The 14,412-nt window shown below is 39.6% G+C and overlaps 1 protein-coding gene and 1 pseudogene across 1 annotated transcript; one reads left to right on the top strand and one right to left on the bottom strand.

Moving 5' to 3' along the window:
• Positions 1-1,934: 1,934 nt before the first annotated feature.
• LOC141816356 (sugar transport protein MST1-like) lies at positions 1,935-3,524 on the bottom strand. The gene is made up of 2 exons (XM_074704150.1): positions 2,442-3,524; positions 1,935-2,375 (listed from the first exon to the last, which is right to left on the bottom strand). The coding sequence occupies exons 1-2, from the start codon at positions 3,522-3,524 to the stop codon at positions 1,935-1,937; spliced, it is 1,524 nt and encodes a 507-aa protein (XP_074560251.1).
• Positions 3,525-4,854: 1,330 nt separating this feature from the next.
• LOC141816357 (glutathione transferase GST 23-like) lies at positions 4,855-5,595 on the top strand (annotated as a pseudogene).
• The last annotated feature ends 8,817 nt before the right edge of the window (positions 5,596-14,412 follow it).

Here is a 14,412-nt window from a genome sequence, read left to right as displayed (position 1 = left end):
ATATTAGAAAAATAAAAAATTTATATCCACGTGAGTGAGGGAGTCTAAGGAACTCATTGGTGTCTTCAGACACTGGGTATCATCTCAAAGAAGGCAGAAATATAATTTTAAGTCGAAACAGGATTCCTACAAAAGATTCTCATGATAAAAAATTATTTTAAATAGTATTGCAATCAAAGAGTACATGAAAGATAAGCTAGGGCAAGGGTTCAAGACAACTGAACAACAAAAGAAGAGCCTCTCTTGAAATGGCTGAAGAGTAGCATTGTTGACTTGAAGAATATTTTGAGGATTTTGGGTGAGAGAGGTCAGATTTCTTCGTCGGTGTGCTCTCGCCTCAGCAGATTTGTCAAGTTCCAGTTTTCCCCCTTCTCCATGGACCTTCTCCTTCCCCTCCGACGGCTCTGACTCGTTTCTAAATAGCTTGTTCTTGAGGATGGCCTCCTCGACGGCGGCTCTGAGCTCCCCAGCGCCTTCCTCTCGGATTCCTTGAGATCCGACAAGAAGTTGCTCTCCTCCCTGAAGGACAAGGCCTTCTCCACAACCGGACCACCTTTCTCATTCTTCACCTCTACTGCAGTCGCATCCTTCTCTGCTTCCTTTTCAACCACAACGGAAGCTCGAATTGAGAATCAGCCGCGCGATTTTGGGAGAGGCGGGATTTTATTTCGGGATTTCGTTTCGGCCACGGTGGAGGATGAACAGTGAAATTCCTCGCCACGTCGGCTGTCGCGCACGAAGTTGCGTAAACTCATCGCGCAGGATATCATTCCTGTATATATATATATATATATATATATATATATATATATATATATATATATATATATATATATATATATATATATATATATATATATATATGATTGATTGTCGAGAGAAACGATCGATATTTAGCCGACTCCCAAGTCTAGAGTCTGACGCAACTCTCGAACATCGATCAAATTGATAGCAACCGAAATTATATGTGCAAAGTAATACAATTGCAAATTTAAATGATAAGTGGATTTATATTTCTATGGTCTAATATAATCAATAAATATATATACTTTAATCTTGAATTAATTATATTAATTGTTAGACATCTAATATTTGGTTTCTTTTCTTTCGGTACGGAAGTGGCAGTTATACGCATTCAGTGATATCCAACCAAGCAAGCATATATATTTTTACAATTGAGCATGTGATGGTCACAGGATACACAACTAGTGGAAGCCTGTACGTAGTTTCTACATTTTTAATGTTAAATGGCCTATGAGAAGGGATCGTGATATATAGATGACATGGTTATTTAATATAGAAAAAAATGATACGTTATATGAAAAATATAATATGAAATTCAACATGACACATTCAACTGTAAGAATATGAACTCCACTGCATGAATGTAAAATCCACTGCATGCATGCAGTAAATCATGTTGAATTTCATATTATATTTTTCATGTAATGTATCAGTGCTCTTTAATATAATTCTATCCAAGATCACTAAGTTTTTATGATAATTAATATTGGGTTTAATCATGATAAAATAAATTCTTGCATATGGGTAGAATTATTATTCTATTCCATACGAATTGATAAATAATGAATTTTTTTTATCAATTAAACAAACTATCATGTGTGCCTCCTTAGGCCACGTAAACCTAAACTACCAGTCTTTCCAGCGCGTCTTGGCGATAATTGCATTTATAAATCACCAAACAAAAGTTTTGTGAGCCATATAAGAGAATGGGAAAATTTTATTTTTTAAAAAATTATTTTTGCTTCAAAATTAATAAATTTTAAAAAATTATTTTTAATATTGCAGTCGAACTAATTACGGAATCATTAAATAAAAAAGTTATTATGTGATATTAAATATTGACAATTTGGATATGTAATTTTATTGGTATGACAGTAAAAACATGGTTGAAGTGGATATGTAATTTATTGTTAACATGGTGCCTCATCATTCGTCTCTGTGACGTCATTTGTCATAGAGAATCGGCGCCAGTACCAGTGTCGGGCCCACAGCGCCGGCATGTCCTCCAGTGGCACCCCCTTCGTCTCCGGCAGGAAGACAGCCACGAACGCCGTCATGACGCCCACCCAGGCGGCGTAGTAGACGAAGGTACCGGCCTTGAGACGGCAGAGCATAGCTAGGAAGACCTGCGCCTGCAGGAATGTTACCCCTAGGTTGACGGCGACGCTGATGCTCTGCCCCGCCGACCGCACCTCCACCGGCAAGATCTCGCCTGGGACGATCCAACTCAACGGGCCCCATGACCACCCGAACCCAGCCGCGTACGTGCACAACAGCACCAACACCGCCACTGCGTGCCCCCGCGGCAGCGCTGCCCGCCCGGCGGCTCCGAGTATCCACGCCACCGCCACCTTATGAATTTGATTGAAGCAAATTAGTCAAGAAACAGAGCATGAGAACGCTTAAAATTAAAATACCTGAGAGAGGATCATCTGGGCGCCGCCTGTCATGAAGAGGAGCTTGCGGCCGTAGCGGTCGACGACAATGGAGGAGACGAGGAGGGACAGGAGATTGACGACGCCAAGAATGACAGCGCTGATGAGCGCTGTGTCGCTCCCGAACCCTACGGTCCGGAACAGCACCGGCGAGAAGAAGGCGATTACGATCACCCCCGTAAGCTGCTGAAACAGAGGAATCGCCACCGCCATCACCAGGTACGGCCGGTACCGCCGCGTTGCGATCCGCTTGAATGCCCCCTGCGCCATCTCGGCTGCGTCGCGGACGGTGCGCTCGAGGGCATTGAGCTCTGCGTCCGCATCGCCGCCGCGGACGCGGCGAAGCGCCTTGCGCGCGTCGTCGATCCTGCCGCGCGCGACAAGGCTGCTAGGAGTGTCAGGGATGAGGAGGGCGAAGAGAAAGATGGCCGCGGCGGGGACGGCGGCGAGGCCCAGCGAAAGGCGCCACCCCCAGGCACGAACGTGGGAGGCGCCGTAGTTGGTGAGGTTGGCCACCACCACTCCGACAGCGATGAACAACTGGAACCCCGCCGTGAAGGCGCCTCGCCACCTCGCCGGCGCCGTCTCCGCCAGGTAAACCGGAGTGGCCTGGTTGGTGAAACCCACACCGAAGCCGAGCAGTATCCGCCCCAAGATAAGCATCTCCACGTTGACCGCCGCAGCATTGATGATGGAGCCGACAAAGAACGTGGCCCCTCCGAGCAGCATCACCTTCTGCCTTCCCACGGCCCTAGTGAGCCTTCCGGCGACCAGCGATGCTGCCAGGCCGGCTACGTACAAAGACGACGTGAACGCCGTTAGCACCTGGCTGTCGTACACGCAGAATTCGTCGGACTGTGCCGCCGCCATCCGCCGCAAAATCCTGGGAAAGAATTGCTCCAGAAACGATTCCATGGCCGTGACGCCACCTGAAATCCCGATGTCGTATCCAAAAATTAGGCCGCCGGAGGCGGCCATGAGGCAGGTGACGATCACAGAAGCTGTTATTTTACCTCCATAATCATCAGCCGGTCCCTGATCAAGAGTGAATCCTCCTCCGGCCATCTCTTCTGCTGTGCTCTGCTTGTTCTACTGGAATGAGGGATTGAGGTGTGGTAGTTGAGGAATTTATTGAACGAAACGATCGGGGAGGTATTGAAGACTGTTAGTTGTATAGTGGGCTGGTGGAATCACGCGCGCACTTATCTCACTTACAATTTTGCCATCAGCAATGCAGGGAAAAGGAGGAAATAGATCATCATTATTATTTTTAAAATCTAAGTATACGTGACTTGACTCAACTAATCCTAAGGCGCGCTTTCCCGCATCAGATAATAAATACGAAGCCGTTGACGTTTAAAATTTTTAATTAAGAAAAATATTCTACCCGTAACTTAAGATTCGAATCATAAATATTTAATTAATCTATTAAAAAAAATTGATAGTCTCATCAACTCAATCCCTGAGATAGTCAGTTTGATCCTATGGAAGTTTTCCTTTGATTGCGTTTTTCATTTGGAAAAAAATTCTTACAAATACATGATGGAGATCGAACCGTGAATCCCTGAATCACAATCCGAATGTCTTTCCACCATGGCCTCAGTGACTTAAACATCTTATGACCGTATCGTGTTCCGATAGGAAAGAAGTCATTATTGAAGAATCATCCTGTTAATTAGCAACAATGAAATTGAGGCAATAAATAAATAAATTTTAAAAAGCAAAAAAGCAAAGTGAATGTAATAATTAAAGGATTCAAACCATCAGAAGTAAATGATGCAACTTCCAAGATCATGCTCTCAATAAAATCGCAAAAGTATTAAAGCAATCAGGGTGCATGAGGTACAATTTTTTAAGTGAATATTTATTACAAGAATGTTATATACAAATAATGATATTTGTTCGTGCGTTTTTTATAAAAAAATAATAAATCTCAATTAGTCTCGTGGACTCAATCTCTGGGGGTGGTCGACCCGATCCCACGGAAATTTCCTACCGACCACCAGGATAAATCGGGAAGCGCATACGGCTACCAATCCAGATGCCCAGCATCCTTTGATTGCGTTCTCCATTTGGAGGAAAATTCCTGCAAATACGCCGTAACTAGGGATCGAACCGCGGGTCCCTAGGTCACAACCCGGATGTCCTACCGTTGTGCCATTGTCCCGGAGATGTGCATTTTTTTATATAAAAAAGATGGAAGAAGGTTTTTGTAATCGTGAAAGTATAAATCAATGATCTAAATCTTATAGAAATACTCGAAGAGCTCAAGAATGATAATTATTTAAAAAGTGAATTTGAGATGAAAGATTTATGCTATGTTTACTTCATACAACGGATGAAGAAAAGAAAGGAATCCCTAGGGAAAATAAATCCCTAGGAGAGAGAAAGGAAATCTCCGTGGTCTTCTCCTCCGCGCAGAGTAAACAGAGGAAAGCCTCAACCCTCCTCCTCACACAAGAACTACCTCTCTCCATCGTTCATGGATCAGCAACCTCCGATTGCTCCCTCCGATCTCAAGCTCCTCGGCTCCTGGGCCGACTCCCACACCCACCGCGTCCAGCAACCTCCGTCGCGTCAAGCTCAAGGGGCTGCCCTTCCAGTACGAAGAAGAAGAAGACCCCCTCCGCCCCTCCGCCGCCCTCCTCCTCCACAACCCCGTCTACGAGAACCTCCCCGTCCTCCTCCACCGCGGCTGCCCCGTCCTCCACTCCACCATCATCCTCCACTTCCTCGACGACACGTGGCCGCACCACCGCTTGCTTCTCCCCTCCAATCCCTTCGACCGCGCCACCGCCCGCTTTTGGTCCCACTTCGTCGATGACAAGCTCGCCCCCGCCGTCGCCGCCGTCTTCTCCTCCGCGGGCGACGACCAGAGGGCCGCCGTCGACCAGGTCCACCAGAACCTGAAGATGTTGGAGCGCGAGCTCGGCGACGGCGGCGCGTTCGGCGGGCGGAGGTTCTTCAGCGGCGACGAGATCAGGTTCCTCGACATCGTCCTCGGCTGCGGTTCCCGCTCGACAAATTTGTCCGTCCGTTGTGTTTCCGTCCGATTTGGCGGGGATAGATTTTGACGGAAAAATCATCCGCGGACGGATGAAATTTCCTTTCCTTCCTAAAAACTTTGAGAGGTAAACGAGGGATGCATGCATGCAAAGGAAATCTTTCCGCGGTTTCTCTTTCCGCACCTCCAAGTAAACTGGGTCTTAGGAAAGATAAAATTTTGTATTGGATTGCAAATTGAATATTTACGAGAAGGAATAGTTGCTCATCAGTCCTTATTCACAAAAAAAGATACTAAAATGGTTTTATATGGATAAAGCACATCCATGTCCTTATACACAAAAAAAAAAATACTAAAATAGTTTTATATGGATAAAGCACCTCCATTGCCATTACCAATGGTTGTTTGATCACTTGATATTAAGAAAGATTCTTTTCATCCACTCAAAGATGAAAAAATCTGTTAGTTGTTTGATCACTTGATATTAAGAAAGATTCTTTTCATCCACTCAAAGATAAAAAAAACTGTTAGTACCGATGGAATCAAAATATCTTTACAATGGTATGATATTGTTCATTTTGGGCCTAAGCTCTCATGACTTTATTTTTGGGCTCTCCCCAAAAGGCATCATTCTAATGGAGATACTTTTCATCCTTTTAAACTCATGATCTTTTTCATGTGTTTTAGATGTGGGACTATATTTGTGCCCTTGCAACCAACAATAAGATCATTGTCGGATGTTTGCTTCCTCTGGTCACGCGTGGTCAGGCTTGCATAAGGCTTAGTCATCTCTTTCTTTTGTATGTCCTTCGTCATAGATTAGATGTTGACATTGGCCTACACATGTTTCATTGCATTGTCCACTTCACCAAACCTATCCAGAAGAAGATCCACATGTCTTTCCCTCACCTCATTACAGTGTGACTTGCATCCTTAGGCATTGATGTGACTAGGGACAGGGCAAACATCAAGCCTCTCATTGACTACGACCGCATTGGCGGTGAGGAGGCTATGAGAGTTTTCATACCATGGAGTGGGAGGTCGACCACGATTATCATGCCGACGAGCTTGGCGATGAGGAGGCTGCGGGAGCACCACCTTTGCCAGCCCTAGTTGGCTCTGATGATGATGAATTTGAGGAGGATCGAGACGACTACTTGGAGGCAGCTATTGAGTCTTTGGATACTTGGATAGAGGAGTTACGTCTGTAGGGTCCCCAAGGATGTCCGCATCTCCACAATGGCATGATATTATCCACTTTGGGCCTAAGCCCTCATGGTTTTGTTCTTGGGCTCTCTCCAAAAGGTCTCATGCCAATGGAGATATCTTTCATCCTTTTAAACCCATGATCTTTTCCATGTGTTTTAGATGTGGGACTATGTTTGCACCCTTGCAACCCAACAATCCACCCACTTCCTTTGTTAAGGTTCAATCCACATGGATAGATCCCGATCATGGCTCATCCGGCGGTTAGTCCGGTGAAGAGCGACCTCGCTCTGATACCAATTGTAGGGTCCCCAAGGATGTCTGCATCTCCACAATGGCATGATATTGTCCACTTTGGGCCTAAGCCCTCATGGTTTTGTTATTGGGCTCTCCCCAAAAGGCCTCATGTCAATGGAGATATCTTTCATCCTTTTAAACCCATGATCTTTTTCATGTGTTTTAGATGTGGGACTATGTTTGCACCCTTGCAACCTAACAACGTCTTGAGCTTACCGATCGCCTTGACGCTATTGATGGTCTGTTGCCCATTTGACTGCGATGTTTCAGCCTTGGATGTCCGGTCATCCTCCTCCGCTGACTTCTACCTCCGGTGGGGCATCGGCCAGTGGTGATCCTTTGATTATGAATCTAGACTGATTGTTATCTCTCACTGTCTATCCATCTGTATCTTGACACATTTACCGTTTGAGTGTTTTTATGTATGACACATTTTGAAGTAATGCTATCATCTCACTTTGTATATGTTCTGATGTGTATGTGTGTATTGTCTCTTTTCATTTTTTTTATATACATTTATGTTCGTTTTTATTATCTTGCTTGATTTATGTGTGCTAAATATTTTTTTTCTTTCGCATGCATGGTTTTAGGGGAAGGTCATCCTCGTTATGTTATCTTTTCTCCCTTTTGTAATATTTTTCTATTTTGATATTTGTCAAAGGGAGTGATAATTGTGCTCTAAAGTTTTTGTGTTGTCAAACATCAAAAAGGAAAAGATTGTTGTTGCAATCATACCCCTGAGTTGTAATTTTGATGATTGACATCAATAAAATTTAGAGTACAATATAAGAAATATCATTTGTGCATCAAGTGTGCAGGAAAATCCTTACAGGTAAGAAGACCGGATATAATGCCTTTTGGGAAGAGCCTAAGAACAAGGCCATGAGGGCTTAGGCCCAAAGTGGACAATATCATATCATTGTGGAGATATTTTAATTTCATCGATACTAACAAAAACAACATTGGTCCAAAAGTACCATATCTTAATGCAATTGATGCATTATCATATCTCACCAATTGCGCTCATCTAGATATTACATTTTCTATTAATCTTCTAGTAAGGTATAGTTCTTCTCCAGTTTTAAGACATTGGAATGGTGTAAATCACATATTTCATTACCTTTGTGGTATAATTGACATAATGTTATTTTATTCGATAAAATCATATTCATCTTTAGTAGGATATGAAGATCCAAGTTATCTTTCAAATCCACATAAAATTAGATCTCAAACATATTATGTGTTTACACAAGGAGACATTGTTATATCATAGAAGTTAGCAAAACAAACTTTAACAACAATGTCATCCAATCACTCTGATTATTAATTGTAATGCATGAAGCAAGTTGAGAATGTATATGATTGAGATCTATGACACTATATATTCAAGAATCATACGGGCTAACAACAACTAAAGATAGTTCGACATCTATATTTGAAGATAATGTTGTTTGCATTGCACAACTAAAGGGAGATTATATTAAAGGAGACAGAATAAAACATATTTCATTAAAATTCATCTACACATGAACTTCAGAAGAAAGATGATATTGATATTCAGTAAATTCACTCTAGTGATAATGTATCTCATTTATTCACAAAAGCATTACTGACGTCAGAAAATAAGAATGCATTAATTAAAAGATCTTCGGTGATTGAAATCAAGGGAATATTTACTGTTGTACTCTTTTTCCTTCATTCAGATTTTTTTTAATGGGCTTTACTGATAAGGTTTTAACGAGGTAATATTGGATTTTCCATCAATCATTTAAGGAGAAGTGTTATAATAGGTGATTGATTTGATTTATTATCGATTGATAAATCATTGTATATTTTCTTTCTGTACCACTCCACCTATTTTATAAAAAGGGGTATATGATAGAGATAACGAATAGGATGATTCTCTCTTTCTACTATTCAATTACAACAAAATCAATAATTTTAATTTAAGCTACCTCTTTGTTAAAGAATTTGTATGACAAAATCCATGTACTTTGGAAAGGAGAGTTGTTAATGCCATTAAAAGGAAAATAGAAGCTTGATATAAACCCAACCCGGGCTGGGCCTGACTCAGACCTAGCTCGGACCTATAATCGGGGTCAAACGGGGTGGGCACCCATTGATCTAGTTCACGAGGCGGAACCGTAGCCGGTCTGGGCACCCATCGGTTTGAGATTTTTTTTTGGGTGTGACTGGCGGTGCGGTTTTAGTTGTTAGGATGGTCTTTTTTTCGATGGTTGAGATCATTTGACTATTTTTTTATCAATGACTACAATTTAGTATTTGTTACTCACCAAACTTTATAAATAGATAACTCATTTCATTATTTCCACACATATCTTCTCTACTCTCATTCTCAATTTCGCAATTCTACATGCTTTCAACTCCAATGCTACATATTTTCGACTTTCACTTTTGAATTCTCACTACAATAGAAGGAGGTCGAGGAACTCCATCATCTTGATCTCGGAGAAGCAAGAAAATAGTGAATCTAAATAAGCTCAACCTCAACATGTAATCCACCAATGATGAAAACGAACAACTTTCAACACCCGAAACACAAGAAAGTACCAATGCAATTACTTCTAAGGTTCGGAAAGTTTTCTTTTAAAATCTACTATTTTTATTAAATGTTTTGAAAATGTCAGTCTTCTATCGAGAGAATTGCATACAAAATGTAAGCACTGCAATGTATCCTACAAATTTCAAGTCGGTGGCAACTATAAGTGTTGAAACGACACATAGAACTGAAACACCTAACAGAATATGAAATTGACTGTTCTCAAGTACAATTATCTAGATTTTTCACTAGTGGAAGTACTGATTCTGATTTATTTTTATATTCTGATAATAAATTATAAGAATGATTAGCTAGATTTGTTTCTGTATAACATCTTTTATTTAGTTTAGATCTAAATGCACTTTTAAAATTTTTTATAAAGATCTCTTAATCCATCTGCTAAATGCACTTACAAAAATAATTATAAGATTTGTAAAATAAAAGAAAAAAATTAATTGAAGAATTTAGTAAATTAAATAATAAAGTTTATTTATGTTCTAATATTTGGAGTAGTCATTAGTAAACATATTCGTATATGGGTATGACTTGTCATTTGATTGATAACTCTTGAAATATCTAAAAAAAATATTAGCTTATAGAATTTTTGATGAATCGCATACTGCTCATAATATCTCACATTAATTATTATGTGTAATTTTAGAAGAATATGTATTAACTCATATGATATTTTTAATATCATTTGATAATGCTAGTTCTAATACCGGAAGTATTGATAAACTAATTAAATTTATATGTGAACATATTATTGGTGATTTATTTTTTTTATATTCATTACCTATGTCATATTTTAAATTTATGGGTTTTCAAGATGGATTAAGAATTTTACAAAATCATATTAAATTAATTAGAATTGTTATTTTCTATTTCTGCTCACATCAATTTATAATGAAATAATGTGGTAGATTTGTAAAACTAATGGAATGAGATATGAAAAATTTACACGTGATGTATCAATACGTTGAAATTCAATATATCAGTTGTTACAAGATTCATTTTAATATAGAGAATTATTATATTTATTTTTTATACAAACTACTAATAATACTGATATATATTTATTTTTAATATTTTTACTAGTATTTGTGAAATTTTAAAAGTATTTAACGATGCAACCGAATAAGTTTTCAATTTTTATTATTATACTTCTTATTTAGTTTCAATAATTTTTTATAATATAATATTAGTTTTAAATAAAAATAATAAGAATGAATTTTTATCTTTTGTAAATTAGCAATGAAAGTGAAATAGGAAAAATATTTTTAACATATTTTTAAAATTTATTTAGTTGCATTTGATTTAGAACATTTTACAAGAAATGTTAATTTTATATTTAATTTCATTTAAAGACTCTTTTTCTCTTTATCCTAATAATATTGTATATAATATTAAAAATTATTTATATGATATTTATAAATAATATATATATATATATTGTATATAATATTAAAATTTATTTATATGATATTTATAAAGAATATATATTGTATATAATATTAAAAATTATTTATATGATATTTATATAGGATATAGTATAAACTATAGAATATAAATTAATTTTTTTAAATATAAAATACTAGTAGTAGTAATTTAAAACTAACAAAAACATAATTTTTATTTAAAGAATAAACAAAATGTCCACCAAGATCCTTAAGTTCCACATAGATACTTAGAATTATTGTATGATTTCTTTTGATTTTAATGAAGTAGATAATGAAACGGATTTTGATATATTAAAATAGTGGTTATAAAAGGCTCAACAGTTCCCGTCTTATCCATGATCGTCAAAGAAATTTTAATTTGTCCAGTGTCAATAGTTGTTGTGGAACAGACGTTCAGTGCTAGCAATAATATATTGGATGAATGATGATCGATTTTGTCTCTCGACTCGTTCGAATCTTAAACATTTCTCGACGATTGAAACAGAATTAAAAAAAAAATCTATGGAATGTAACTTTCAAATGACGAAATTAAAAAATTTGATACCAAAAAAAAAAAGAATACTATGGGAGTGGAAAACGGAAGTGAGTAACAATACAATTTTTTAAAATAAAAAGTAAGAGAACTATGTGGATTTTGATTTTTCTATACTATAAATGAATACATAAACAATTTAAATAAGTATAATTTTTTTATTAGTTTATAAATTTTTAAATATAATAATATTAAATTGTGATGAATCGTGAATCGAACCGTAAATTATGTTGGATAATTAAGATTAAAAATGGATCTATCAAAAATTGTCCAACCAATGATTTCAAACTGACAAACCATCGATTGGATCTAATTGGATAACTAAAGCAAACCGTCCACGTGTAATAGAGTAGGTGAAGAGCTGAGGAGATACTTTGAGTTTAGGATCAGTCCATTAGTAAAAAAAAATAATGATTTAAGATGATTAAAATACACTTTATACTCTTTTTATAAACTTAATTAGTAATAAATATTTTTAGCTTGCAAAACCCAACTAGCGCAGGTTATTGTCTGGGATCGTTAGGATGACAGATTCCATCTTAATGGAGAAAGAAAAGGTTGGATATATATATATATATATATATATATAGAGAAGTGATCTACTGCGCGAATCCCCGTCCGCGAACCGTGCGCGACACCCGACCCACGCCCACTGCCGCCGCTGCCTCCGCCGTCCGGCCACCTCCGGCGACCGGACCGGGCCCGATCGACGCACCACTCGCCGGCGCATCGACCGGCGTCGGTCCGGCGGCCTCCGGTGACCGGACGGCCCGCGAATTCGGCCGGAATCCGCAGCTCTGCCACCCACAGCCACTGCCGCCGCGATTTCATCGCCGTCCGGCCATCTCCGGCCGCCGGACCAGGCCCGATCGACGCGCCACTCGTCGGCGCGTCGACCGGCGTCGGTCCGGCGGCCGGAGATGGCCGGGCGGTCCTTCCCCGGCCGGTCTCCGGCCGGAATTTGGCCGGATTCCGGCCGCGATTTGGCCGGAAACGGCGCCAGTCACTGTGGTCTCGGTTTCCGGCCAAATTCGCCGCCGTCCGGCCATCTCCGGCCGCCGGACCGACGCCGGTCGACGCGCCGGCCAGTGGCGCGTCGATTGGGTCCGGTCCGGCGGCCGGAGATGGCCGGACGGCGATGAAATCGCGGCGGCAGTGGGCGTGGGTAGGAGAAGGTGCGGACGGGATCGCGTAGGGAAGGTGCGCGGCTGATCAATTTCCTATATATATATATATATATATATATATATATATATATATATATATATATATATATATATATAGAACTGATTCAGTATTCGAGTTTAAGACCCGATCAAACACAAATGGAATGTGCACTCAAATAGTGAATTGCTATTTATCTAATAAATAGTATAACTGTAAGGCGATTGCCTTATAAAACCCCTCAAATTAACAGTTTTGAGCGAAGGAGGCTTCCTAGAATGCAACACGGGCAGGCCATGTTAAGTGACACAGTCGTCTCCATTCTGAGAGGTTCGAGATAGAAAAAAATGTCCATAGAATCCAACACGGGCAAGTCATGTTAAGGAACACGACCGTGCCATACTCTATAAGTCCCATGAAAAAATTGATGAAACACAGTTAGGCAGTGTTTAGCACCACGATCAGGTCGTGCTCCAATTCCATAAGAAAAAATAGAAAAGAAAAAAGAAGAAAAAAAGTCTTTCTTGTTTGGGTGAAAGAAAGTTAAGCATTAGAATATTTGGGTGAGACTTTTCTGCATGTTACGTGATTGTATTCATCACGTTCATCATTCCATTACTTTCATGTTCTCTTTGGCTTCTCTTCTTGTTTTACCTATGTTTCTTGTTTCTTGACTTCTTTTTGGCCACATTACAACTCTAATAAATCCTTTGGATTTATGCATATAGAGAGTTATTATATAAGCATATGGTAATGCAATGTCATGAGTAGCATTGAGTGTAAACTCCACCATCATGAAAGCGTATGAAAGCAAAAGCGAAAATATTACCTTGTGAGGTGCTATCATTCTTAATTTATTCAAGTTGATTGAAATTGTCATGTTTGTTGACTTGTATAAAAATTAGATTCATGAATATTTTGATCGGTGTAAATTTGATAGTCTTAAGTAATTACCTTTTATGATCTTCAAAATATTAATTAGGGATTAATAGGAGACGAGTTTTTGATTGTTTTCTAGTTTTGTTTACTTGTCCGAGACGTACAAGAAATAAAGTGTGGAGGTGTGATAACCAACAATTTGATGTGTTATTTTGTATTCTTACTTGGTGATGCCAGTGCATAAATGACGTGGCTCTTTCTCTAAGGTAAAAGTCAAGGGTCAAGGGGGAGTCAAGAATGAGGCTGATTTGGCAAGGCTAGTCAAATGGACTGGTCAACATTTGTCTTTTGTGGATTCAACAAACTACACATGTTCCCAGACAGCCTTTATAAAGTTGTCATAGAAGATGCTCTTTTTCCTGCACATAATGCCAAAAGGAAGAAAGAGGAGAGGAGATATGTCAGATTTGGTCTCCTTGTGTGCCTACATAAGGGAGAGCTCTAGCAAAGGGAAAGCATGAGGATCGTCCTCTTCTTCCTGGGCATCATCTCCTTCTTCTCGCGAGGGGACTTCTTCTTCTTCCTCTTCCTCTAAGAAGGGACACTTCTTCTTCTCGACGGGCTATGCATTTCAGGTTCTCACCTCTTCTTCGGAAAGGAAGCTCTTCTTCTTCTCCCTCTTGGAGGGCTGGTTCGACCTTCTAAACTCTTCTTTTTCTTTTACATTTTCATTTATCCTTCTACGGAATACTGACTTGAGCGTCGGAGTGGCCCGCCGGGACTTCCCGGCACCCCTCTCACCGCCTGTTCAAGTGCATTTCAGGTCCTCATCACCCTGTCCCTCCAACTCC

Source organism: Curcuma longa, unplaced genomic scaffold, assembly GCF_044706935.1.
Source record: "Curcuma longa cultivar G26 ecotype Majalengka, Jawa Barat unplaced genomic scaffold, ITB_CL_G26_1.1 contig_16275, whole genome shotgun sequence".
Lineage (NCBI taxonomy): Eukaryota > Viridiplantae > Streptophyta > Magnoliopsida > Zingiberales > Zingiberaceae > Curcuma > Curcuma longa.
Note: the sequence above shows the minus strand (reverse complement) of the source record. Positions and strands in the feature narration are given on the sequence as shown.

Bases quoted from the DNA above. Each gene is read 5' to 3' on its own strand.
- LOC141816356 (XM_074704150.1), bottom strand. From the start codon at position 3,524: ATGGCCGGAGGAGGATTCACTCTTGATCAGGGACCGGCTGATGATTAT. The intron at 2,376-2,441 runs GTATTTTAATTT...CAAATTCATAAG, and splicing joins CCCAGATGATCCTCTCTCAG to GTGGCGGTGGCGTGGATACT.